This window comes from Pongo pygmaeus, chromosome 4 (assembly GCF_028885625.2).
Source record: "Pongo pygmaeus isolate AG05252 chromosome 4, NHGRI_mPonPyg2-v2.0_pri, whole genome shotgun sequence".
Taxonomy (NCBI): Eukaryota; Metazoa; Chordata; class Mammalia; order Primates; family Hominidae; genus Pongo; species Pongo pygmaeus.
In genome coordinates, this window is record NC_072377.2 from 75,839,396 (window position 1) to 75,864,610 (window position 25,215).

General features: G+C 40.1%; 1 protein-coding gene across 2 annotated transcripts in view; it reads right to left on the reverse strand.

Annotated features, from left to right (window-relative positions):
* Window positions 1–379: 379 nt before the first annotated feature.
* Window positions 380–25,215, reverse strand: part of MRPS27 (mitochondrial ribosomal protein S27) — a 100,741-nt gene continuing 75,905 nt past the window's right edge. For both annotated transcript variants that reach the window (XM_054489902.2, XM_054489903.2), the window contains exons 5-11: window positions 18,901–19,015; window positions 14,988–15,066; window positions 13,299–13,414; window positions 9,129–9,231; window positions 6,899–7,041; window positions 4,526–4,693; window positions 380–2,000 (exon numbers count right to left, since the gene is read on the reverse strand). In XM_054489902.2, the coding sequence (XP_054345877.1) occupies window positions 1,761–2,000; window positions 4,526–4,693; window positions 6,899–7,041; window positions 9,129–9,231; window positions 13,299–13,414; window positions 14,988–15,066; window positions 18,901–19,015 (964 nt within the window). In that variant the 3' untranslated portion in view covers window positions 380–1,760. The remainder of the gene's footprint in view (window positions 2,001–4,525; window positions 4,694–6,898; window positions 7,042–9,128; window positions 9,232–13,298; window positions 13,415–14,987; window positions 15,067–18,900; window positions 19,016–25,215) is intronic.

Here is a 25,215-nt window from a genome sequence, read left to right on the forward strand (position 1 = left end):
TCGTTGGTAAACCAAAATGTTGGAACTGACTTTTGGTCACGGCCCTCTACCTAAGTAAGATTCAGCAGCTTTGCTAGTCTAAAGGGCCCTGTGTTGGATCCTGACTGCAGTTCTACATGGAGGCCACAGGCAGGGAGAGGAGCAGCAGGAGAGCTGCTTTGTTTCATAAAATGGGGACACTGGTACCTCCCTCATAGGGCTGCTTGGGTTTTCAGCCTACAGTTAAGTCCCTAATAAATATTAGTGGTGGCAGTTATCATTATTACAATAAATCCCATAGTTTAATGGGGGAGGGTTTAAAGTACGCTCCTCAAAATCATAGTAACAATAATGAGTCCCTCTCCCTCCTCCCTTTCCCAAGATAAAGAGTACACTAACATGATCCCAGAACATTTATTTCCAGAGGCTTTTGATAGAAGAGCACAATCTTGAATAAAATTACACTACTGTACTTAAGGGCAACACTACATAGTAAGCAAAATCTGCCCTGAACCCTTTCACAGAAGAGAAACTTCAGAAAGGAATTTTACATCTCCTGACAGTTTTACAACATTCATACCTCTGATGCACTTCAAGCCCCAACCCATCTCTCATTTTCTAACTTCTTTAACAGAAATGTGTGTTCACAAGTTGTGTGTGCACGCACATGTGCCTCTGTGTGTACACAAAAGGCTCATTTTACCTACTTGATAAATGAGCTGAGACGATGTTTTGGAAAAAAAAAAATTGGAAAAAAAAATGTTACCCCAACACGATGGAGAAGCCAATCCAAAGAGGCTTCATGCTAGAGCTAGCTTTCCCCTCAAAAACTTACATCCTAAAAACGTCCCTACGGGTGCCTAAAAATGGAAATCCAGTGAGTTCATGGCCTTGAGTTCACTCCTGTCCTGAATTTCTCCCAGTGCAGGTCCAGAAGGGCGAGATGTGGCAGAAAGGAGAATGTGGGAATGTGTGAGTATCCCACAGCCAGCTCACAGGGCAGCTTGCACTCAGAGAGGAGACTCAGGGACACAAGGTCTCAGGATGCACAGTTCACCTTGGCCTCATGTACCTGGGTTGGGGAGAGGGAGACCAATCAAAAGCCTGTGCTTGGCCGGGCGCGGTGGCTCACGCCTATCATCCCCGCACTTTGGGAGGCTGAGGCGGGCAGATCCCTTGAGGTCAGGAGGTTGAGACCAGCCTGACCAACATGGTGAAACCCCATCTCTACTAAAAATACAAAAATTAGCCAGGTGTGGTGGTATGCACCTGTAATCCCACCTACTCAGGAGGCTGAAGCAGGAGAATTGCTTGAACCTGGGAGTCGGAGGTTGCAGTGAGCCAAGATCGCGCCACTGCACTGCAGCCTGGGTGACAGAATGAGACTCTGTCTCAAAAAACAAAAACAACAAAAAACAAAGGCCTGTGCTTCAACCTGACTCTTTAGCCTTCGTTTCTCCCAGTACCGTCATTGGGTCTTAAGAACTTTAATGCTCATAACTAATCCCTGTGCCCCAGGAACTCCATTATGAGCCTCAAGAGTCCTCCTTAAGGTATTCAGCTGGTGACTTCAGTCTGATCACTAGCCACCTGCATAGTTCCACAGCCCTTCTTGGCATCTCTATGGGCAGTCATGGTGCCTTGCCATGTAGGGTACACAGCCTGCGTTAAGAAAAGAAGATGGGTAGAGGAAGCTGAGGCTGTTGTCCAGGCCACTGCTGAGTCCTGGCATGGGGTTGAGTGAAGTTCTTGTGAGAGAGGTGGGGCCCTGGGGGACCCTATTAGGCAGATGCCTTTGCTGCTTTCTGAGCCTGGTACTCCTGCTTCGCTTGCTCCCTCTGTTGCTGTTCTCTCTGGATCAACTGTACACGGTCTAGATGCCACTGCTGCAGATTCTGCTCATAGGTGGCGATGTCCTCTGCTTCACAGGTGGAGAGTTTTTCCTTGACAAGCTGGGTGGTCAGACTTAAAAGACTTTCTGACTCAATTTTGCCCAGAGCCTGAAGCTTAGAATGTAAGGCCTGTTGGAAACAAATGGGAAAAATGAGAAGAAAGGTAGGGAAGTGAGAGAAAGATACAAAGAGGAAAAACTAGCCCTGAGTGACTGACTTTAGATTTGAACAAAAGTTTGCTGACTCATAGTTTAGTCCTCATTCTAGTGTCCCAGAATGAAGTCACCTGCAAAATAACCACACATTTTGCTGGCAGAAAAAAACCATTTTGTTGGGAAATGGTCATGCTGCCTTTCATCCAGGTGCTGTTAGCTGTTGTTATTTTTTTCAGCTCGGCAATTTTGCTAAGCTGCACCACATGTGATTTCTCCCCTTTCACTCACAAACAGTAAATGGAACTCCATATGCTGGGTCTCCCTGTGTAATTTCTTGTTTTAAACCACAAAGACGGCCAGCCTCTAACAAATCTATGTTTCCACCCCGACCTAACCAAACCAAGCAGCAAACTCCAAGAATAAGAATTCTAATATGCAAACAAAATGGCAGAGGCATCTGGTAACTGGAGCAAGCCCAACCATACACATGCCTACAGAATAACTGCAACAAGTATTTGCCTTTCTGACGTTCCTCAACAGATGGAAATCAGTTCAAGGAATAGCTTCCCTGAGTGCCTGCACCATTAGAAGCGTCCACCTGCTGTGCTCCACTGCACTGGGTCTCAGGAACTCTAAGACTGCAGGTCAGTCTTTATGTATTGCCTGCTTACAGCTCCATCTGAAATGGCAGCTTGGTTTGGTTGGTGTTGTGTTCCTGGAGAAGTAAGTATTAAAAACATTAATCTATTTAAGTACTTTAAGATGTACTCTCTCATTAGAGAGAGGGCCACTTACGGGGCCAGCTGTAGCTTATACCACACATCCCCATGTTCCACAAACAAATGCCACTCATTGGCACAGGAAAGGAGGCTTGCTTAACAGGGTTGGGGGTGGGCAGGGTGCCTAGGCTCCAGGAGGGGCCAGAGGCCTAGTGTGAGAGTCAATCATATAAAAATGGCTCCCAAACAAATGACCTCTGACTAATAAAAATCAGGCAACAGGAAGAAAAGGAAATGTAAAATGAAAATGATCTCTCTCTGATAACACTCTCCATGTGGGGTTTGAGGCCAACAAGACAGCTTGGGACACCAGAATGAGGACTAAACTACGAGCTAGCAAACCTTTGTTCAAATCTAAAGTCAGTCACTCTGGGCTAGTTTTTCTCAGCTTTGCTGTCATCTAACATGAGAAAGGTAGTCTCTAGCATCCAGAGCTCTCGCGAGGAGAAATGCACTGGTGCCCAACACGCAGTTAGTAGTCAATAAATACTTGCCTTTTTAAAATTTTCATAAAAATACATTTGTAGAGGAATGAGGGCTGAGAACTTAATGCAGGCACAGGTTTCTATTCTCTGAGGCAAAGTATATAAGAAACAAGAGAAGGAAGTTTTAATTTTTAAGAATGGTGTGGCAACCTTGGTCAACGTGAATGCAATGAATCATAATATATGGGGCTAAGGAGATTTTTTTCTTTAGCCTTTCTAAATACACAAGATTAAGCAAAGAGCCTGAAGGGGCAGGCATGCAAATTCTCATCCCAGCTATACTGCCAATTCTCTGGGTACCTTGGGAATATCGATTAACCTTTCCTTCTCAGTTTCAAATTATAAGAGGGAAGTTGAGCAATGACTTTATAGAAGTACTGGGAGAAATTGCTGCTAAAAATACAACAGGCTCCCCCTTACAACACTGGGAATTAGGTTCTAATTACTGAAAATATTTAAACATAATAATCTAGCAAAGTTTACATCCTATCAGTACCAAAATGACACAAGTCACACAAAATAAGTGAGAAAGTTTTTTGCTGTACAAAGAATTCCCATTCTGACAGCATTTTTCCCCCTTTGCACTAGACAAGAATCAAAACAGCTAAGAAGCTAAGAGTTCAAACACTGAACACGGTTCTTTCCTGACACTGATCACAGAGCATTTTGGGATGTACAGTTAGAAGCTACCAAAGGTAGCTTGAGTGCTCAGGGCTGTTCTGGAAAGAAACAGTGCAAACTGTTTACAGCTTCTATGCAGCACAAGAGAACAACACAAAGCTGCCAAAGATGAGCAAAGAAAGACGCCCACGTCTTATCTCTACATACTCAAATGTGGCATTATAGTGTCTAACTGGGTTTTTAGGTTATCAAGCACATTTAGTGCAAGATGGAGAAATGGCCAGATACTTTCCACCTGGGGTGGGAGTCAGGTTATTGCTATGAGGAGGCAATTATCCAGCCGACAGGTGCATATCAGGAATGAGTGGGTAATGACATGCTACCTTAGTGAACAAAACTGTGACCGATTAGCTCAAGTACAAAAAGGAGCATAAAAATTCCATTGGTTTCTTTTAAGACCACTTCCTGTGCAAAGCAATAAAAATGTAATTTTTGATGTCAGTTTTTAAAGCCTCTTTGTGTGACATTGATGCAGAAAGAATGCTTGTCCATCACCACAGGAGAGAAGTGTGTTTTATGCACTGCTAAGAGAGACACATTCTGCTATGATTCACCTTAAATCGTTCCAGGTATTGAGGAAGCTTGGACTGCTCTGTTTCCTCGATGTCTAACTGCTCCACCAGTTTTTCTGACCCCTGGTCGTCTTCATCATTTTGGGACTGCTCCTCTGAAGCCCCATCAGCCGAAGTCAGAGCCTTCAGCACTGCATCCAGCACATCGAGCTGTGGAGCAGAAAGAGGGTCAGCAACCAAATGTTTTATGGCCCAAAAGCACATGGTGAAGAAAGGCTGGAGAAGGCGAAAGAAAGGAATAATGAGCTCTAAAAGACTGTGAAAAGATTTTTCTTAGAAAATTGTAGGAAATATATATGGTTATATTTTTTCACATTATAAACACCCTATCAGATGGCATGGAAAACAGTACAAAACAAACAGTAGAAATAAGCAAGCTAGCCTGGGTATGGTGGCTCATGCCTGTAATTTCAGCACTTTGGGAGGATGACGTGGAAGAACTGCTTGAGCCCAGGAGTCTGAGACCAGCCTGGGCAACATAGGGAGACTCCATCACTTAAAAAAAAAAAAAAGCCAAGCATGGTGGTGCACCGCTGTGGTCTCAGCTACTCAGGAGGCTGAGGCAGGGAGATTGCTTGAGCCTGGGAGGTGGAGGCTATAGTGAGCCATGATCACACCACTGCACTCCAGCCTGGGTGACATAGTGAGACCCTGTCTCAAAGAAAAAACAACAAAATGCCAAATAAGCGAGCTATGAATTATTTGTATAAGTGAATCCGCACAATGGCAGCTAAGTTCGCTTTTAGTTAGCCAGACAGGAATCCAGAATTACGCTTGATGGGCACTAAAGTACCTCCCACTTCCATGTCTTTCTTCCTCAATCAGTTTGGATTTGGGACAAAGGGATAGACAATTACAGAACACAACCAACCAAAGGCCATTTTAAGTGTATGTTAAAGCCTCTGGATACAGGCAAGGGTCCCCATCAGGAAGATTTTTAGCTCACATGGTATCTGTAAATTAAGGATCAGTGTAATTCACATAAGCTGCTGGCAAAGACCAGAGATGCATACATGAAATTCATTTGAATGAGGTGATTTCTGTGACTTAGGAAGTAAATTTAAAAATAGAGCATTTTTGTTTTGACCCCTCTCCCCTCTACTTTCACTTTGAGGTATATCTCCCTTGACCCACAGAGGGCCTAATCATCAGAAATGGGATATTAACAGCAGCAAGGCCAGTAGAAACACCTACCTGAAACCAATTCATCCTGTCCATGTCATATCAGAACAGAAATCCTAAAAATACGCCAAGGCCTTTTAATACCACTAATACATCACATCCAAACTGGACACATAGCACATTCTTGCTTACATGTGAACTCATTTTCTACTGTTAGAATGCAAAGAATGCAAATCTGGCTGAGATTGGAAGGAATATTTCCCTGGCAAAGGATTTATGTATAATTTTGTGTTTTCAGTCACCAGTACTGACTATAGCAGGGTTAAAACAAGTATTGTGAGAAATGTATATCCTTTGTTATAAACGTCTGGCAAAGAGCATAATGATTCACTAGACATAAGTATAAGGTGACAGGACAGACACCAGACCTGACCACCTCAGGACAGAAATGAAAGCCAAGGGATGAGCCCTAGCAACCAGAGTCAAGGAAAAACAAATACGTGGCTCTACGGTGACCTTTACACCATGGTAACAAGACAACCAATGTCCTTCTCAGGCCTCACACTGGCTGTAAAAGCTGTTTGGACAGGAGCAGACACTGTAGCTGCCTGTGGGATGTAACGCACATCATGTCTCCTGGAGTTCGAGCAACCCCATACCATCAAGGGTCCTAGGTGACCAAGAGGCATGAGCTTTGGGGCTGGTGGGAGAGTAGTGTTCTCATCCTGGTAAAGTGAACACCTTAGAACTTTGAAAGAAACATCTGACCGAGATCTCATCAGCATCACACATTCACACAGAATGGTTTAAGATGGTTCCATCTCTGGTCCCCAGATTCATTTCTTGAGGACTTTTACGGGGAAAAATGCTATGTAGCCTTTCAGGACTACATGGGGTTACAGAAACACCAAACATATTTAAAATGAAATTTTACCCTCTCTTGAGTTCCCACTGAGATTTTTTTTTTTTTGGTAAGGAGGTGAGGGACGAAGCAGTGGAATAGTTTTTTTTCCTGGACAATGAACTGTAAATCAATGTTAATCATATTTTCTAGTGCCTTTGGTCAGGAGCATTGAAAATGTTTGTGGTTTTGCATTTTTTCAACTGGATAAATACCTATTCTATAGAAATATAGAAAGTAGGGGTAGTGGAAACACAATGAAAACAAATTTAAAGCTCAGGTTATGGGAAACAGATGGCTAAATCTCACTGCCTTAGAGCTGAAAAACATACCGCTTCTCTACACAGCTTTATGTCTTCTGGGGAGGCAGCCACTTTCTCCATCACTTGAAGGGCTCTGTCAAGGTAGCCTGGTTTCCATATCAGAGGCATGTTGTGGTACACAGCCCGTAGCCCTTGCTGCAACTCCACCTTCCCTGTGGCCAAAAAGAACAATAAAGAATGCTCAGCCATGTCTTCCCACCATTTCTAAGAGTGAGGACCTGAAGGCCCAAGTGAATGTTCACCTGGCAGCTCTAGAAATAGAGAAGGATTATTTTAAATCTGTACCAAGAGACTCATCTCATTCGGTGACACTTCAGATGGATAATGACGAATGTGGTAAAATTCACTGTATCCATTTTGTAATGCAAAATTACATGAACTTGCTTTTCTTCTTTCTCATTTGGGCTGGTGGATATTTTCATGAGGATGTATATATAAACCACTGGGCTGAGGGCAACTGAGAGGCTGACATATATGGCTCTAGGTAAGGATACCCTTAAAAAACAAGTCAACTGAGATACAATTTTTGTTTCAAGAACAAAATCTTCCCCAGAAAAAGAAATCTCACAACTTTCCTACTATGAAAATTTTGTCAACATCCGACAACTTTCCCTGCTAGGAAATGTTTGTCATTTTTTGAAAATCTTCAAAACACCCAATCCTTATGAAAAAAAAAAAAACCCTCATCTTTCCCTTCTTTCCTTTGAGTTTCATCAGTTTTAAAATCACAGAGTTCTCATGATCTTTTTGGATCTCTGGACATGAATGTTTCTCTGGGTACCTCAAGCCATCACACCTGGAATTCAAGATGTGGACGCTAGACAGCAGGGTCTTCTGGTAGGGAGACGGCTGTCTGTATTCCTGTGGCACAGAACCTGTCTGCACTGATGACCAAAGTCACCTTGAGCTGCCCAGTCTTAAATCCACCTTCTTTTATCTTTCCTGGGAAGGAGGATTTGGGAAAGCCAGAGTAGGACACAAACAGACAAAGCTTATCAGGCGACAGCTAATTTTAGACCTTTAAGGTGCTTGGGGCTGGACTGTAGTTACATTCTGGGCAGCTGCTTCCATCAGGGTTGAGTGAGGCTGCATGGCAAATGACACAATGAGAGCAAAGAGCTTCTGATCTGATGGCTGCTATCACAAAGAACCAGGGCCTCTGCTCACAAACCACAACAAAGTACATATTCTTTGCCCTGTCACTTCTGACCAATTCAGGCTGTATGACAGTCCTGAATGCTAATCTGAAAGCAAAGGAAAATACATGTAAATCAACATCAAAAGTAGGTGACAAATAAGGAAAAAATGATTTTTAAAAAGAGTGGCCAACTCCTTTGTTAGTCTGATAGACAGTCAATAAACTCTGAAGTTCCTCTGAGTTATTATATCAGAGTCAGCACCAAGAATAACACACTACATTCTGTTGGCAAAGATCAACTTCAAAAGCAGTCAAACTGCTATAACTTTATGATTTTTAAAAAACAAAGGTAAGCAGAAGCAATGTATAATTGATAGACGCCTAACTACTTAAGAGACGATGGGAGAGTAATGAAATAACATAACTTTAATAAACCTCTGTAAATCAGGACAACGTTACATTTAGGTTGAATCTTATTTGCCCAGATTCCACACAACCCAGGTTCCAAGGCCACTCTTCAGAAGGCTTTGTCCTCTTAACCTGTCTGATTTTCAATGCAATCAGGGCACAAGAGGAAAGCCACCATTGCACCTCCTGGTACAATCACATGGTACCCATGAACCACTCCGCTTTTCCTGAAGTGCTACTACTTCTGCTCTTAGTTTATCTTCCCTTACCTGAAAACAATACCAAAGATACAAGTTCAACTCTAACTCTTAATTTCTTACCTTCTGGACTTTAGATCTAAAGAGACAGAAAGATCTTTGTTAATACTGGAAAAGATTCTACTAGCTAGTCTCCCTAAACAGGGCCAAAACATCCCTTTCTTTATCCCTCCTTCAGACTGATTACCACTGAATATTATTACCTATATCCACCAGAACTAGTTCTTGCTTTGCCAGTGATGGCAGGTTTTAAGAACCCTCTTTACTCTCTTATGGAGTAACTGTAAGGCCATCAAGGTCTATTTTTATGTCTAAAAACGAAGGCTAATTGGATTTCACTGGTAAATTTAAATCAAATTACAATTTTATTATGAACTGGAAGAATACAACAATTCTAACCATGAAGAACAGTATTTGTAAGGATCATTTAGCTTACCAAGAAGTGCATAGCCATACAACTGGGAACTGAAACCCACTGAGTTCTTTTGTTTTAGGCCTGGAAGCAATAGGGATGCACCAAAGTTCCTCTCCTCTTCCCACTGCAACAGAATATACCGGATCATGATCCATCTAAGCAATGAGTACTTTATACAAAAATGTGACTTTTAATGACACGAGGAAAAGAACATGTTATAGCATTAAGTAAACAAAGAAGAACAAAGCTATATATACATTATAATCCTAATTTTGGGATTAGAAGGTACTTATGTCAAAGAGAAATATAGGAAAGAAATACCCTATATGTTAATGGATTTTGGGGCAGTGAAATTATAAGCAATTTTGGTTTTATTCCCGGTATATCTTATTATTTTCCAAAAATTTGGCAATGAATAAGCATTTCTTTTACAATCAGAAAAGCAAAACAAAACAAAAATAAAGAGTACACTTTAAACCAACACTCGAGACAATCAATAAAGATTCAACATGCTGTCAGCCCCACAATCACTCATACTGCTGTGGCCTGATGGAACAAGCTTTTGAATTTTAAACAATTTAGCAATGATAAGACTTCTTCAGAGTGTTAGAATAAATACCACTATTAAATTGCTTTTAGATAGATTTGTGCCTCTCAAAAACAAATTAGGCAATCAGAAACAGTGATCATTTCTTTCAGCCCAGGGTGCAAAATTACACTTTAAGAAAATGAAGTCTTTAGAGGCATGGGGGAAACAAAGGGCAAAAACACAAGCATTGCTAAACCTGCTGCAGACTAGTAACAATGATGACTGGAGGACTTCCTGGCAATGCGGCCAGGGGAGAGCCTTGGCAACTCCCCAGTGGGATCTGTGATCTTCTTGGTGCCACATGAGTGCACACTGGACAGAGCTGGAGCCCTAACTCTGGCTTCAAAACATAGAACACTAAGCTCAGGTTGCCCTGCCCTGGTCTCTGCACCGAGATTAGGGAGGAAGCAGAGAATGAATAATGTCTGCAGGCTGCAGTTACAACCACGGGCAAGTGTGGCACCCCAGATGTTCATAGGCACCCAAACCTCTTTACTGTGAGTAGGCTTTGTGCAATACAAGTGTCATTTCTTGAGGCTGCTCCCCAGTCTTTGAGAAAAGCAAAGACCTCAGAAGAAAAACAAACCACCCCCCAAGCACTTCTGCAGCACAGGTAAATAAAAGAGCTGGTAATTAAAAACCAGGTCATTTTACTTTCAAAAGAAGTTTGATTTTCCCCACCTAAAACTGCATGAAAAGTGGGGCCGACAAATAACAAATAAGGAGCCTTACAAACATTTTTTTCCCCCTGTAGGGAAAAACATGAGCTACAGTATCAGGCTGTAGTAGGGGTTAAAGCCAAATGAACACTAAAATATCTAAGCACTAGATACCTTTGATGTGTTAGGAGTCGAGCAAGGGTGGTGACAGTGACTGGGATGGTGATACTTCTAAAGGACTTCAAAAAAGATGAATGAAAACAAACCAATGACTGTCTTAGAAATTTTCTGATCATTGTCTGGGACTGCTGGAACTACTGCTGCTTATATGAAGCTATTCATGTGTCAACATCAATTAACAGATATCTTCCAAGCCTTTAGTTTCTTTTCTTTTTTTCTCTTTGGAGACAGGGTCTTGCCCTATTGCCCAGGCTGGAATGCAGTGGTGGGATCACAGTTCACTGTAACCTCAAACTTATGGGATCAAGGGATCCTCCCAACTCAGCCTCCTGAGTAGCTAGGACTATAGGCATGTGCCACCATGCCTGGTTAATATTTTTTTATTTTCAACTTTTGTAGAGATGAGGTCTTGCTATGTTGCCTAGCCTGGTCTCAAACTCCTGGCCTTAAGCAATCCTCTTGCCTTGGCCTCTCAAAGTACTAAGATTACAGGCATGAGCCACTGCTCCTGGCCCAAGCCTTTAATTTCTATTGTAGACACTATAATGGACAAATTCAGGTGTTGTTTCATCAATGCCCTCAAAGTTTTTCCATTTTATGCTTTGCCTCTTCCATTAATACAAAGCAAATCCTCATTCTCCCAACTTCCCCGCTTTATTCTCCACTTCATAGCTAAGCATCTTAAAAGAGTTGTCATTACCTCTAATCATTCTACAATCCATTCCAATTTGGTTTCCTGCTCCATTACTCATATGGAAACAAAGGTTACGATTTAGTGCCTCCCGTGCCACTAATGCATTTAATGGACTTTTTTTATTCCTCATCTTACCCTACCCCTTTGGAAGCATTCTACATAGTAGACCATCTCTTCCTGTGGATTCTGTGGTCCAACACATTCCTGATTTCCCTTCTTTTTGCTTTCTAGCTCATTTGCAAACATTTACACATGGATGTATAAGTCTCCAAAATTGTATCTCCAGTCCAGATCTTTCCATTAAGCCCCCAGTTCCTTGGTGAAATCTCGTGACTGTCTCAATTTCAAAATGCAACATGTTCAGAGTCACATTATTATTTTTCTCATAACATCCAGTCTTTTCCCAAAGTTCCCTTTTGCAAACAACACATGGAACCCCTTCCATCCAGACATATGAGTCAGAAACTGAGCAGAGAATATGTGACCCCTGCTTCCCTGCCTCATCTTGTTATTTACCTTCCAAATATGCCCATTGGCTACTCTCTAACTGCATCACATCCTGGTCTCTATGCTACCATTATCCCTTGCTCAGATTCATGGTAGTCTCTCAGATGGTCTAACCATAGCCATCCTTGCCCTGCTCTGATAGCTTATCCACAGTACAGCCAGAAGGACCTTATCAAAACACAGATTTGATTATTATATGCTCTCTGCTTCTAACTTTTCAAGGGCTTCTCACTATTTTTAGAATGAACACAAAATGGCTTAGTATGGCCTACATTCTCCAACCCTCTTACCCCACGTCCTCCCGACCATTTTCTGTTGTAACTACATTGACTATCTTCTTCCAGCCCATTTCTGCTCACTAAGTTTTCTGCCACAGGGCATTTGGACATGTAATTTCCTCTTTTTGGACTGTTCTTCCCCTCCTTAGCCAGTTAATTACCAGTCATCCTTCAATAGTAACCTAAGAAATATTTCCTTAAGGAAGCCCTTCCTAACCAATTTAAGTTTAAAATACAGAGAAAACTCCCTATAATATAGTCTTTTCATAGATTTCTCCTTTGCAGTGTCCATGATAGTCATAGTTTTATATCTGTGTGATTGTTTTGTTTAAACATCTGTGTTCTTCCTAAATTGTAAGCAGAAAATGTTTGCTCACCATCATATAACTAGCACTTGCCAATGTATGGAATTTGTATGTGTTCAATACAGTATATTTAATGAATTAATAATGAATGTGGGGTATATCATAAGACTATGACACTCATCTTAGAAAGGCATAACATGCCATCTATTCTTTAGAATGTGGGCTGGACTAAATGACCTCTTCAGTTCCTACCCAAATTGGGATTTTTTGATGTTTACAATTGAGGTTAAGGGCAGATGGCAGAGGCAGACTGACTGGCTTTACCAGGTGGCTTCGTTACCTACTAGCTGGGAGGTTACTTTGTAACATCTCTAGGCCCCAGTCTCCTTATCTCCCTAGGGTTGTTGTGAGAATTAAATGCATTAATACATTTAAAACAAAAACATAGCCTGGTGTAAAGTAAGTGCCACTTAAAATATCAGTTATTGCTATTGTTATTCTTAGGACAACAATAAGCAATGATTAAATATGCGAACCTAAGATCTGAAACCAAAACTTGATATTCTAGACTTTTCAAAACGGAACTGCCCTAGAGAAACCTTAGGAAAATACTGATACAAATGAAATAATTAGTATTTAATATCCCAGGTAATGGTCAACGTTAGCTGCCTCACTGCCTCTTTGACATGCCACGTCCAGCTCTCAATGACTACCAATGACCCATTTCTGAATGTCTGAGGTGCACTCAGCCTAGCTCAAGTTTCAAAATATGCACGAGGACTTTCTTTTGAGATTCTCTCAAGTGGAAGAACCTCCAATTCCATTTGTCAGAAACCAGTAACCAAAATGTATACAATAAACACATATTCCTGGTTGTGCCTGGCCACAGAGCTGCAGACACCTTTTTCTAGCTTTTGAGAGCAAGCCCCTGCTTGCCTTTTCTAAAGTTCTTAATACTGCTTTAGGGAAGATCACTTACACTGAAGTCTGTCTTCTTTGCCAGGCAATGAAATAAAACATAGAGGGAGAGAAGTTGGGTGGAAGGCACTTCAAAGGCTTCTTGCATCATGACCTCAAAAACCACAGATAAAGCATCTAGCAAGAAGATGAAAGTAAAAATGAGAGGAAATTAGTTGTAGGTAATATTACTAAATCTCTATTTAACTATAAACACTCTCAAAACGTGGGGCATGGTAAAAAAAAAATGCAGAATTAAGAAGTAAAATATGTGGGCTCAGGCTCTGGCCCTAGTTCTTCCACAAACAAGGTTTTTCCTCAGCCTTTAGCTTCTATTTTACATACCAGAACGAACTAAATCAGGTGCTACTGCACTAACGTCCTGAAGGACGTTAAATAAACCACTCATTTCTCTTGGCTCCCAGTATCATCGTCATAATGATAAAATACTATGTGCTTCACTTACTTCAAGAGAATTTTGGACAGTTCAACCAGATAATACATATGAAAACAGCTCAAACTGTGATGCAAATTTAAGGCATGATGTCTATCAGCTAGAAGAGCTAAGGCATAAAGGAGACACATATATTCTCAAGGTCACCCTGACAGGCAGAGCAGAGAGGCTGGTCTGACTGCCCTATTCTCTGCTCTGGTACCTTCTCACTGTTAAGGCAGAAGAGGACAAAATGCTAAAGGAAACCCTAAATCTCAGGTGTTATTTCAAAGACAGCAAAATAACGACTATAAAAAGGACAATAAGGCTCAGTTTAAAATACTTGTTGGAAGGGAATGGGAAATGCTCATTCATAAATTATAAGCCTCTGAGTAAAACATGTAACATAAAATATTTGTTTGCACATTAATGCTGGTCATTAAAGCCTGGAGAGCAGGCTTTAAGCAATTTTTATTTTCCCTTGATATTCTACAACATAGATGGAGGCCAAGAAAATCAAGTCAAACAATTTCCTTTCTGTACTTATTTGGTGGTAAAGCAGAGAATATTAACGATGGCTTAAAATATAGTGCCTGTTCATATCACAAGCCAACAAATGTTTTTTACTTACTATTTTTTTAACCAATTTTTACATATATTCATAACTATAAAATAGCACTGATTTGCAGCTGTTCCTAGCCAGCTGGTTTTGCACATGTCATGGTTCTGAATGAGGCCATAGGCATGAATGTCTATGTTCTTTTTGCAAATGGGGAAACTGAGATAGGCAGACCAGGTAGTCATCTAATAAGTCAGTAGAAAAATAAGAACCTGGAAGGGATTTTCTTTTACATAAACAAACAAGCCAGTAAAATTTTAAAAGAGCATAGGCTAAAAATTCAGTTGAAAAAAAAAAATCTCATTTCTGCCAACTGTTCATTACTGAATCCAAAATTATACTTGAAAAATAAATTTACTTTATCCTTTATTTATATTCTGCATTTCAGTCAGTTTGGGAAGTGAAATTAGATTAGCCTATTTAATTAACTTACTTTTCCTCCATAATCATTTATGTACTTTGATATTTTCTATCTTAACAAAAATAAAAATAATGTTTTTAAAAATTTTGCATAAATGATAATCATCAAAACTTTTCTGACTAAAAGAGTAATGAAGAGATGTTATTAAGAAATAAAAAAGGGGAAGTTCCTACATTTGTACACCTCCCTTTGGGAGCTGGAAGCCCTATAAACACTGAATCTGGGCTTAGTTTCTTACCTTTGTAATTTTCTTTCTTTATGAAAGAATCCATCAGTAAATTGAATGTAAAGTTATCTGGAAAAATTCCATATTGAACCTATAATGAAAATGAACATAACAGGAAAAAAAGAGAAAATTATCTAATTTAGTCTGTAATATACGCCTATGTATTATTCAGAATAAAATTTGCCACCATTAGCTTTAAAATATTTGACTATCATTTTACAGCATCTGTGACAGTGAAACAGAAGCCATGACTCATGAGGTTTGGTAACCAGAACTGTTGGTCAGGGTGAGAAAGTTGTGAGTGGGTGTCTGATATAAGACAACTGATATGTAAAAACTAAGGCTCCAATTCTAACACCTCATCATAGCTTAAAAAAAAAAAGAAAAGAAAAAAAGAAACCCACACAACCCCCCCTAACTGGTTCAGTGACTCTTTTTATAAAGTACGAATAACAATGCAAAAACAGACTCTCATGAGAAAGCAGACATTACACAGCATTTTCTGGTTCTTAGCCTGGCTTTTAAGGTCCCAAGAAATATGCCAACAAATATTTGCCACTAAGTTTCTAGGATGTTGTCATACAACTGAATACTTGAGAATTCAGATTTCTTAAAATGTGGGCCCTTTAGCACCTGCAGGATGTCAACTTTCTCAGAGTGTTTTTAACAATATAGATTCCTACGTCTCAGACCTACAGAACCAGAATCTCTGGGAATTGGGCACAAAAACCTGAATTTTTAGTGAGCTTCTTGTGATTTTCTTGCATACTCATTTTACTACCAATGATCCAGATTGTGGCTGCATTTTTATTTGTTTCAAATTCTTCAGTAATGTTAACTACCATTCCCCACAGGGCTCCATTCTTCCCTCTTGCAACCAGTAGAAACAGCTGAGGAATTTTTCCAAACTATATCCATATCCCCTTGAGAGATTTTGATGCAGTCCTAACCCCCAACTGTGAATCACCACTGAGCTGACTCACTGTTTCCAGGAGTTATATACAGTAGCCTCAGGTGTGCCGAAATGGAAAAATGTCTAAAAACCACTGTTTTAAAGGTTGTAGCTCATGGCCAGTGTCTATATTTCTCAAAGCAGTCATCCAAATCAGTATTAATCCCTAGGGCAGGCTAAAAACCAAAATATTTTAGGATGACAAATCATTCAAGCTGAAAGGGATTTTAGAAATTAACTGGTCAGTGATTCTCAACCCAGGCTGTAAATGAGAATCAACTGAGAGCTTTAAAAAACAAACAAACAAACAAACAAACAAATAAGCAAACCCAATGAGGGATGAATAGGCAGGGATGAGGGATGATACTACAATGGTGGATACATGTCATTATACATTTGTCCAAACCCATAGGATGTACAACATCAAGAGTGAACCCTAATGTAAACTAGGACCTTTGGGTGACAAAGGTTTGTCAACATAAGTTCATCAATTGTAATAAATGTACCACGCTGGGGCAGGATGTTGATTATGAGGAAGGCTATGCATGTGTTGGGGCAGGGAGTACATAGAAAATCTATGTACTTTCCACTCAGTTTTGCTGTTGAAGGAAACAAAAATATTTCTCCCCAAAATAATTGAGGATGTTAAGTTAAAGACACTGAAAATGCAGGGGAAGACTCTGCCATAGCCTCCAATTGCCTGATGGCAGCACATAAATCCTTCCTTCCTAGAACAGCACTTGCTTCTGAGCCCACAGAAGGCATCAGCAGGCACCAGAGGAATCTGAGAACAGATTTTACTATCTTCCCACATTTTCCCACCTTTTAAAGACTGGAACTTTTCCTTCCTTTGTCTTGTCACTGTATAGGATTTATGGTCCCTGGTTGAAATACTATTCAGCAAGGCCATAAGCCACTGCCTTGAGATAGAAATGCTTTTGAACTGAGGCCTTTCCTGTGTGATGAGTACAGCATGTGTTAATAAACTTCTACTTGTTTTTCTTTTGTTAATCTGACTTTTGTTTTCAGCAGAGTGTCTCAACTAAGAACCTAAAAGGGAAGGAAACTAAATTATGTTTTCTCCCCTATACAGTGAACCCAAAACTGACAGAAAAATTTAAACTTATTAAAACATTTTTTAAAATTCCAATGCCTGGACCCCAGACAGATCCAATTAAACTAGAATTTCAGGAGTAGAGGCAAACATCTACAATTTTTAAAAAGCTTCTTGGGTGACCCTAATGGGCAGCCAGAGTTAGAAATCACTGATTTACTACAACCCACTTGACTTAGAGTTGAAAAAACTAAGAGCTAGAAGAATAGTTATTTGCCTAAAGTTACCAGCAACCAGTGGAGCCTGTGGGGCTACAGCCTGGATCTTCTGATTTCTAGTTTGATGTCCTTTCCACTAAAAGACTCAAGAAGCAGCGAAAATTCTAGACCCTCCTAGTTTTGTTATCATAGGAATCTTTGAGTGTAATCTGTGACATTACACTCTGAACTGAAGAAAACAAGATTTAATCCATTCCTTCCTCTGGGCCTTCCATTTCCTCCTCTTGAGATTCAAGGCTGTCATCTTGATTGGACTTATCCAGGTACCTAGCTCAATCTTTTACTCGCTTCCTTACCTGGTTCCTCCCTTAACATACCTTATACCCCGGGAAAAAGGCAATGTATTACTGTTCAGACTGAGTCTTTGTTTTCACCCAGATATACCTCTGGTAATACTGTTTCTGCCAGCCCACCTCCATGTGCAAGCATGCATCTTTTGGTGACCATCTTAAATGGTACCTCATGTCTCTTTTAATTATTTCCTTCCAATCAGATTCCCTCATCTTAATTCTCCAAGTTGTTTTTACTGTTTTTCTTTTCTTTTTTCCTTTTTTTTTTTGAGACAAGGTCTCATTCTGTTGCCTAGGCTGTAGTGCAGTGGCATCATCACAGCTCAGTGCATTCTCCACCTCCTAGGCTCAGGTGATCCTCCTACTTGAGCCTCTAGAGTAGCTGGAACTATAGGTCTCGAACTCCTGGGCTCATGTGATTCTCCTGTCTTGGCATCTCAAAGTGCTAGGATTACAGGCATGAGCCACGGTGCCTGGCCTTTACAAATATTCTTGTGTGGCACCTACATTTGCCTAATATTAGATTTATAAGTAATCCTGCTTATCTGCCTTATTAAATTGTAAACTTCCCAAGGGCAAGGACAGAATATTGCTCATTTTTGTATCCACTATCAATAACCAATCCAATGTCTCACAAACAAACTGTATATAATATATATTAAGTTGAACTGGGCCCAAGTCATGGAAATAAAACATTCTGCACAGAAGGGGACTCAAAAACAAAATCAGTATTCCTTTTCAGTGCTAACTTTCAGGGTCCAGTGACATTATAGATGTAATACCTTTTCATAAAAAGACTTAAAATATCTTTATAGTTCAAACTAGTGTTTAGCTTCAGACTCACAATAACAACATTCTAAACCTCTGTTCATTTTGTATTTACTGCATACAGTGGAATGTAAGTAAGACTCAACTCTTGGGTGGTGTGACAGTCAGAAAGATCCCAATCCTAGAGGGCTCTCAGGCTTGATGGGAGGAGTCAGGGAACTCAAAAGACATAGGAGCAAACATGGTCATGTTTTTCCCCTATACTTCACCAGAAGGAAACAGGCAAGAAATCTAAGGCTTAGCAACCAAGAATGAAATGACCACCACTGCAGAGTTCTTCCTTTTGCTTTTACCTGTCCTTTTCTGAGTCACTATATTTGGAAAAGGAGCAGCTACAGGATTTTTTTTTTTTTAAATTTATTAATGAACTTATACCCAGCTCCATTCTGTTAATAAGAATATTTGAGGCCAAATAATTTTTTAAAGTTATTTCTGGTGTTGTTCTTTGCTGTACTACAATAGGTACAAACACCATATCACCTAAACTCAGGAAAACAGGCTGCAGATCCACGGAACCACTCACCTTATTTACAAGGGTATATAAGGCTTTGTCTTGTGCATCATATTTTAGACACTGCCTAATCCAGGTGTGGATAGTCCAGTTTCTCAGGTACCAGCAGTTGGGGCTGTGTCGAAATCTAAATAAGCACAAGAAGAGAGAAAACTGGTGTTAACTCTTATATGTTAAAACACATCTTCCATCGATAGGTCCTTCTCTTAGATACTTACAGAGTGCAATGTGACAGAAATTCATAAAAGTCAACAGTTGATAAAAACTCGAGAATGAAACTTATTAACCACAAAGTCTGAAATGGTAAAGAGAAGGCAAACTAATAACACAAAAAATTTTACAAAAATTGTATTCCTTATACCCCTTACTTCGACATCTCATTTTAATAGATTTATGAAAAATGATTTGGGGAAAATACTCTACTAATCATGGCATTATGTAAACAGATACTTCATTAGAAGAGACGTGAAGCTTAAGCTGAAACTTTGGAAGTTTAAAACAAATGAAGAAAATGAAAAATAGGATAGCACAGCAACTCTGTAGAAGAGAATCAGCTTTGAGTAACAGTGATATTTCCTGTGGCTCTTAGGAGAGACTGGGACACTCTTCACTGAGTCGAAGGAAAACAGAGGAAAAGAAATAAAAGTTGAGTAAAATTTAACATTCGTGTCCTCCAAGATTCACAATCCCACACTGCCTTCTTCACAGTTCCATTGTAGCTCGTCAGTTTATCCCTTACTTCCTATAGCTCCCCACAGGGTCTTAAAAGTCTGAAGCAGCCCAGGATGAGTTATATACAGTAATAGTATACCTACAAAGGAACAGTGCTTGGAAAGGAATTCCAAATGCTGCTTTTGCCTTAGTTCATGCACAGTGCTAACACCTGGGATGGAAGTTGCTACTCCTAGTTCCTGGGGTTCATGACAAAAGACTGACTGGAGATTGGGCTGTGAGATGGGGGTAGAAAGGGCTCTGTAGTCCCTCTTTTTATTTATCTACTTTGATTAGGATGGACCCTCATATACTACACTATATCATGTTAGCTGAAATCCCCATGTTTTCCTTAATCATTCAGGAAGCAGGTCAATCGCTGGGCCCCACAAAAATCAAACTCTTTTTCTTAAAAAGAAAAAGGTGAGACAAAAACCTAGTGCTAAAGGATTCCATGCCATATTTGAGAGTCAAGGGTACAGATGAATACTAGTGGCTTTTAGAGGCTGATTATTCAGTCTGCCTCCTGCTATTTCCTGCCATCTGCTATTAGCACAGTTTCCTCTGAACAGGTTCTCTGCCAAAGTAATAGTTAAGAAAAGGAGAGGAAGTGAGACATAGTATTTAATTTAGGATATCTATTAGTGCTCTGGTGAGAGATTTGGCAAAAATAAGATCCAAAGATGTTTTATGGATTTAGGGTCTTCTAGGCAGCCTGATTCTCTTCAATATTTTAGATTTTGCTAGAAAATGTCTCTCTCACTCTATTTTTCTCTACAAATTAGCCCCTTTAAAATCAGAAATAGAGAAATATGTCAAATTAGGTTTAGAATAAGAGTGACGTGGCCAGAGAAAGGCATAGTATAGGGGACCTAGATACTCAATCTTATAACATCTTCTGCACAGAAATGAAACAAAATACACCTTTAGTATTCCATGTTTTCCCTCATATTTGTTTTTTTTTTTTATTTTTATTTTTTGAGACAGGGTCTCACTGTTGCCCAGGATGGAGTGCAGTGGTGCAATCCTAGCTCACTATAACCTCAAACTAACTCCTAGGCCCAAGCGATCCTTCCTCCTAAGCCTCCTGAGTAGCTGGGAGTATAGGTGCATGCCACTATGCTCAGCTTATTTTTTGTAGAAACAGGATCTTGCTGTGTTGCCCAAGCAACATTTTCAAATCAATAGTTTAGCTACTTGATTCTTGTTTCTCTGAACAATCTGAGATTTAACATGAAATGACCAATTAAAAATGAGTTTTATTTTTTAAAGAAAAAAGTCAAGTGAAGTATCAGGTGTACTGCTTCAACGATGGTGACGCTTCCTCATCAGCCTGTAAGTTCCTGTGTCAGCAGAGACAGCGACTGACTTGCTCAACACTGATTCCTGTACTGACACAATTTTTGGCCCATAGGTTTTTCAGCTAATTAAAAAAAGAGCTTTAATCAACACTGGTATTAAATGCTGTTATGTCCCAATCATTTTGTTAATGTCTATGGTATATGTGAAGATATGTAAATTTCCTTTTCGGGGCATTTAGAGTCTCATTACAAAAAAGATGCACACATAATTTAATAATAATACGAGGTGGAGCATGATAAGTGCTAAAGACAAAAGGGATTGCTAGAGGCTAAAGGGTTTTTGGTAGTAGCAGTTGTTGGGTTTAGTCAATTTTTCCTTTAAAAAGAAACAAAACAAAATATAACTTTTTTTGGTAATGACTTTGGGAAAAAAATATATCAAATGCCAATTACTACCCTCACTCAAGATTATTTTAAACCTAATCCCTCATTTTAAATCTAAGGTTCTAGCTCAGGATGTCTCCAATGACCACTGAAGTTGTAACTTTTTTTTGATGATGAACTTTACAATAAGAACACCATGACCATATCCAACCAAACACCTTTATCTTATTCATGATCAGCAGACCACTTTTAGGCTTTGAAAAAATAACAGACTGATAATGAGAGCCTAGTTTCAGACCTTCAAAGCTCAAATTAAAACATATTTAAAGCCATTTGCTAAGCTTCTAAGGCTAACTTCAACACAAGGAAGAGCAAGAAAGTCTTTTCTTCTCAAAAGCCCTTCCTTCACAGACTTTCTCTCTTAGAAGCCTAAAGGGAAAGTTACTCAAGACTTCGCACATCGAATATAATCATCTCTGCACAGCAGCCCTTTGAGATATTTGTCAAGACGCTCAGAGAAATCTTTAATAAGTCTACTCCCTCTCCTATCCTGGGACAAGGCTACTTGGTATGAGCTCTGCTCTCTAAGCCCTAACCATCTTAGACTCAATTATGTCTAGGGCATTTTCTTTCTTTTTTATTGTATATACATTTTGAGAGACAAAGTCTCATTCTGTCACCCAGGCTGGAGTGCAACTGCAAGATCACAGCTCACTGCAGCCTTGAACTCTTGGACTCAAGTGATCCTCCTGCCTTTACCTCCTTCTTTATTTCTGTAGAGACAGGGTCTTGCTATGTTGTTCAGGCTGGTCTCAAACTCCTGGCCTCAAGTGATCCTCCCACCTCGGCTTCCTAAAGAGCTGGGATTATAGGCATAAGCCACTGTGCCCAGCCTTGGACATTTTCAATGAACTCTCACAAAAAATAAACTGAGGAAAAGCAGTGAAATACTTACACATACTATAAAATATGCTGCCCAAAATGCAATTCCTGAATTTCCCAGCCAGGCAGCAAATGAACTCCTTTCTTGGCCCCCATCAGCATTAAAAAGATAAAACTTATGTGAGTGGCTATCTGGAATATAAACAAGTCAAAACACTGGGCCAGCGGGGTTCAATTTTGGATGGCAAGTTTGAGAAGAATTCCTGTTGGTGACTTTTTAAGCAGTTCAGACAAATAAATGTGGGGACATTTCAACTTCCAGTAGTAATATGTCAGGTGAGTGAGTCTCTGGAATGGGCACTTGCCTGGAATGATTCTGTGGACTGCTGGATAAGCATTCTCCCTTTCTGTCAGAAGAAAGGCAAAGAGAAAAGAATAGAACTAACACATTGATTTTCCAATTTGCCTGCAAACAGACTGGCTTTTGTTCTCGCCTGCTCTGACCACCAGCCTGGCAGATTACAGACAGCCACTGTAGGAGTCCCCTCTGTGCGCCTATGCCATCAGCTGTTTGCTCACCTCGACAGAAGCTTTATTATTGCCTAGGTCAGCAGGCTGTCAAGATAGGCAAACATGTGAGTGTAGAAAAGAGAAACAATACAACCCAAATATCCCCAACAAGGTTGTGCTCATGAAGGCTAAAGGTACTCTGAGATTTCAGCTTATAAAATGTGATTACACCTACAACAATTCTAAGGAAATGTGTATTTCTTGGAGGAGCATAAGAAAGAGTGACAAAGTGTACTCTCAAGTTCTAGCTCTAGTTCTAAAAGTTGGTATCCCACAGCTAAAGAGATCTCTGTCCCCAGTGTTGAGTCGGATATTCAGGTGAAGACAGAGCTCGCCTAGGAAGCCAAACCATGGCCAATAAAATAGCAGGAACTGAGAAGCTTCCTCTTCTCAAAACTCAGGCCATACTCAGAACTCTTAAGGGCATCTGCCTGCACTGCTGCTCATTCAAGACTGATGTTACCAGGAAAGAAGGAGAGCAGAATCACAGGCTGCCAAACTGACATGGGAGTGAAAGTCTTGGATATCACAGAGATTTCTTAGAAGGGAAGAGAGTTTATATAAAGGAGATCAAGAGTGAAAAAAAAAACACCAGAGATTGACTGTGATTATACAAGAGGTACTCTATTTAGTGTGTAAAAGTCGCATGGGATTTCCTGTTTGACCAATTTCGTCATTTAATTACAAAAAAAAAAAGTGGCCTAGGCACAGTAGCTCATGCCTGTAATCCCAGCACTTTTGGTGGGTAAAGTAGAAGGATGTCTTGAGGCCAGGAGTTTGAGACCAGTCTAGGCAACACAGCGAGACCCCGTACACACACACACACACACACACACACACACACACACACACACACACACACACACACACACACACACACACACACACACACACACACACACACACACACACACACACACACACACACACACACACACACACACACACACACACACACACACACACACGGCACTCATAGCACACATACACACCAAAAATAGGCAAAAAAAAAAGAGTAAAATACAGCCTTTCTTCCATGGGGTTGAAATAAAGGTTTTGTTATTGTTGAATGGCTAAAGTGGCAATGCTCATCAGCTCTTTTCGTCTCACAAATAAAAATGCTCCAGGCTGGGCAGGCCCAACGCACAGATGCCAGAGCCTGGAGCCCAGCAGCTCACAGCTCCACCATTTAGCTATAACACACTGGTTCTTCCACATGACTGAGCAAGCTTTCCACAATGTTTATCCGATTCCGAGAGCCACCAGCCCTAAACACACACATGCAGCTTTCCCTCCGCCCCAGTGAATTCTGTATCCTGTGGCAACAGGCTTTACAGATGGGAATCTCAGCCACGGAGCTGGGGAGACATAGAGATGGGAGACGGGGTCAGGGTAAAGGGAGGAAAGAAAGAAAGCCAAGAAGAAAATATGGCTGGCTTCAAAGCCTGCAGTGTGGACTGAGGATCTTATCAATGAAGGAAAGTTAGCAACTATCAAAAGGAATGAGCGCTTCCTTGAACTAGAACCAAAGACCAAGAGTGTCATGTGACTATTTAAATCAGAATCTGATTCAATCACTGCTGCTCACTTTCTCATTATTTTCTTTTTCATCCTGCTGGAAATTCTGCTTTCAGAATTGTTAATTTCAAAACTAGCAATTATTAGTTGCCCCCAACTACCACAAATAAAATCAAATTTTGATGAGATAATTTTCTAATGACTATTATCTTTTTGTCAAGTACTTAAAAAAAAGATGGCAGGGTTTAATACAGAAATCGATAATAAAAACATCAGTATTATACGTTAAAATTTCCTGCTTGGGATCTCAGATTCTTACTCAAAGAATTTAAGGTAATTTTAACTTTCCACATACACACACTTAGCCTGCACAAAATAAAAGCACCAAGTGCAAGAGTCCCCTCCAAAACACCTCTCCCACCCTGCCAACAAAAGTCAACCAGTTTGGGCTTGAATATTTCCAACGAATTCACTATCTACCTTCACAATGCAGATACGAATGTCTTTCTTTAAAAGTTCCAATTTTTAAAAAATTAAAGTCAAGTTTACAGATACAATGTACAAACAAAAAAATTCATACATTCAGTTTATAGTTCTATGAATTTTTACAAATGCATCCACTTGCATAATCATGACCACAATCGAGATAAGCCCCCTTTGTAGTCAACCTCTCCAGGGTTTGCTGGTCAATTTAAGCAAATTTTATACAGGTAAACCTCCTTGGGTCCCTTTCCATATCTAGAGTTATTAGTTTTATAAGAGGAAAAGCAAATAAGGTAATAAAACCACCACAATATCTACTGGTTGGTTTATAATGTATATTCTGTCAATTTCCCAGAAGAATTGGAAAAAATTAAAACTCAGCTTGTGAGCAGTTATTTTTTCTGAGCCCTACATATAGTCATTAGGCCTTCTGGACCCCCTGCCTGCTAGTCTAAAAAGGCTGATGAGTAAGCAGATT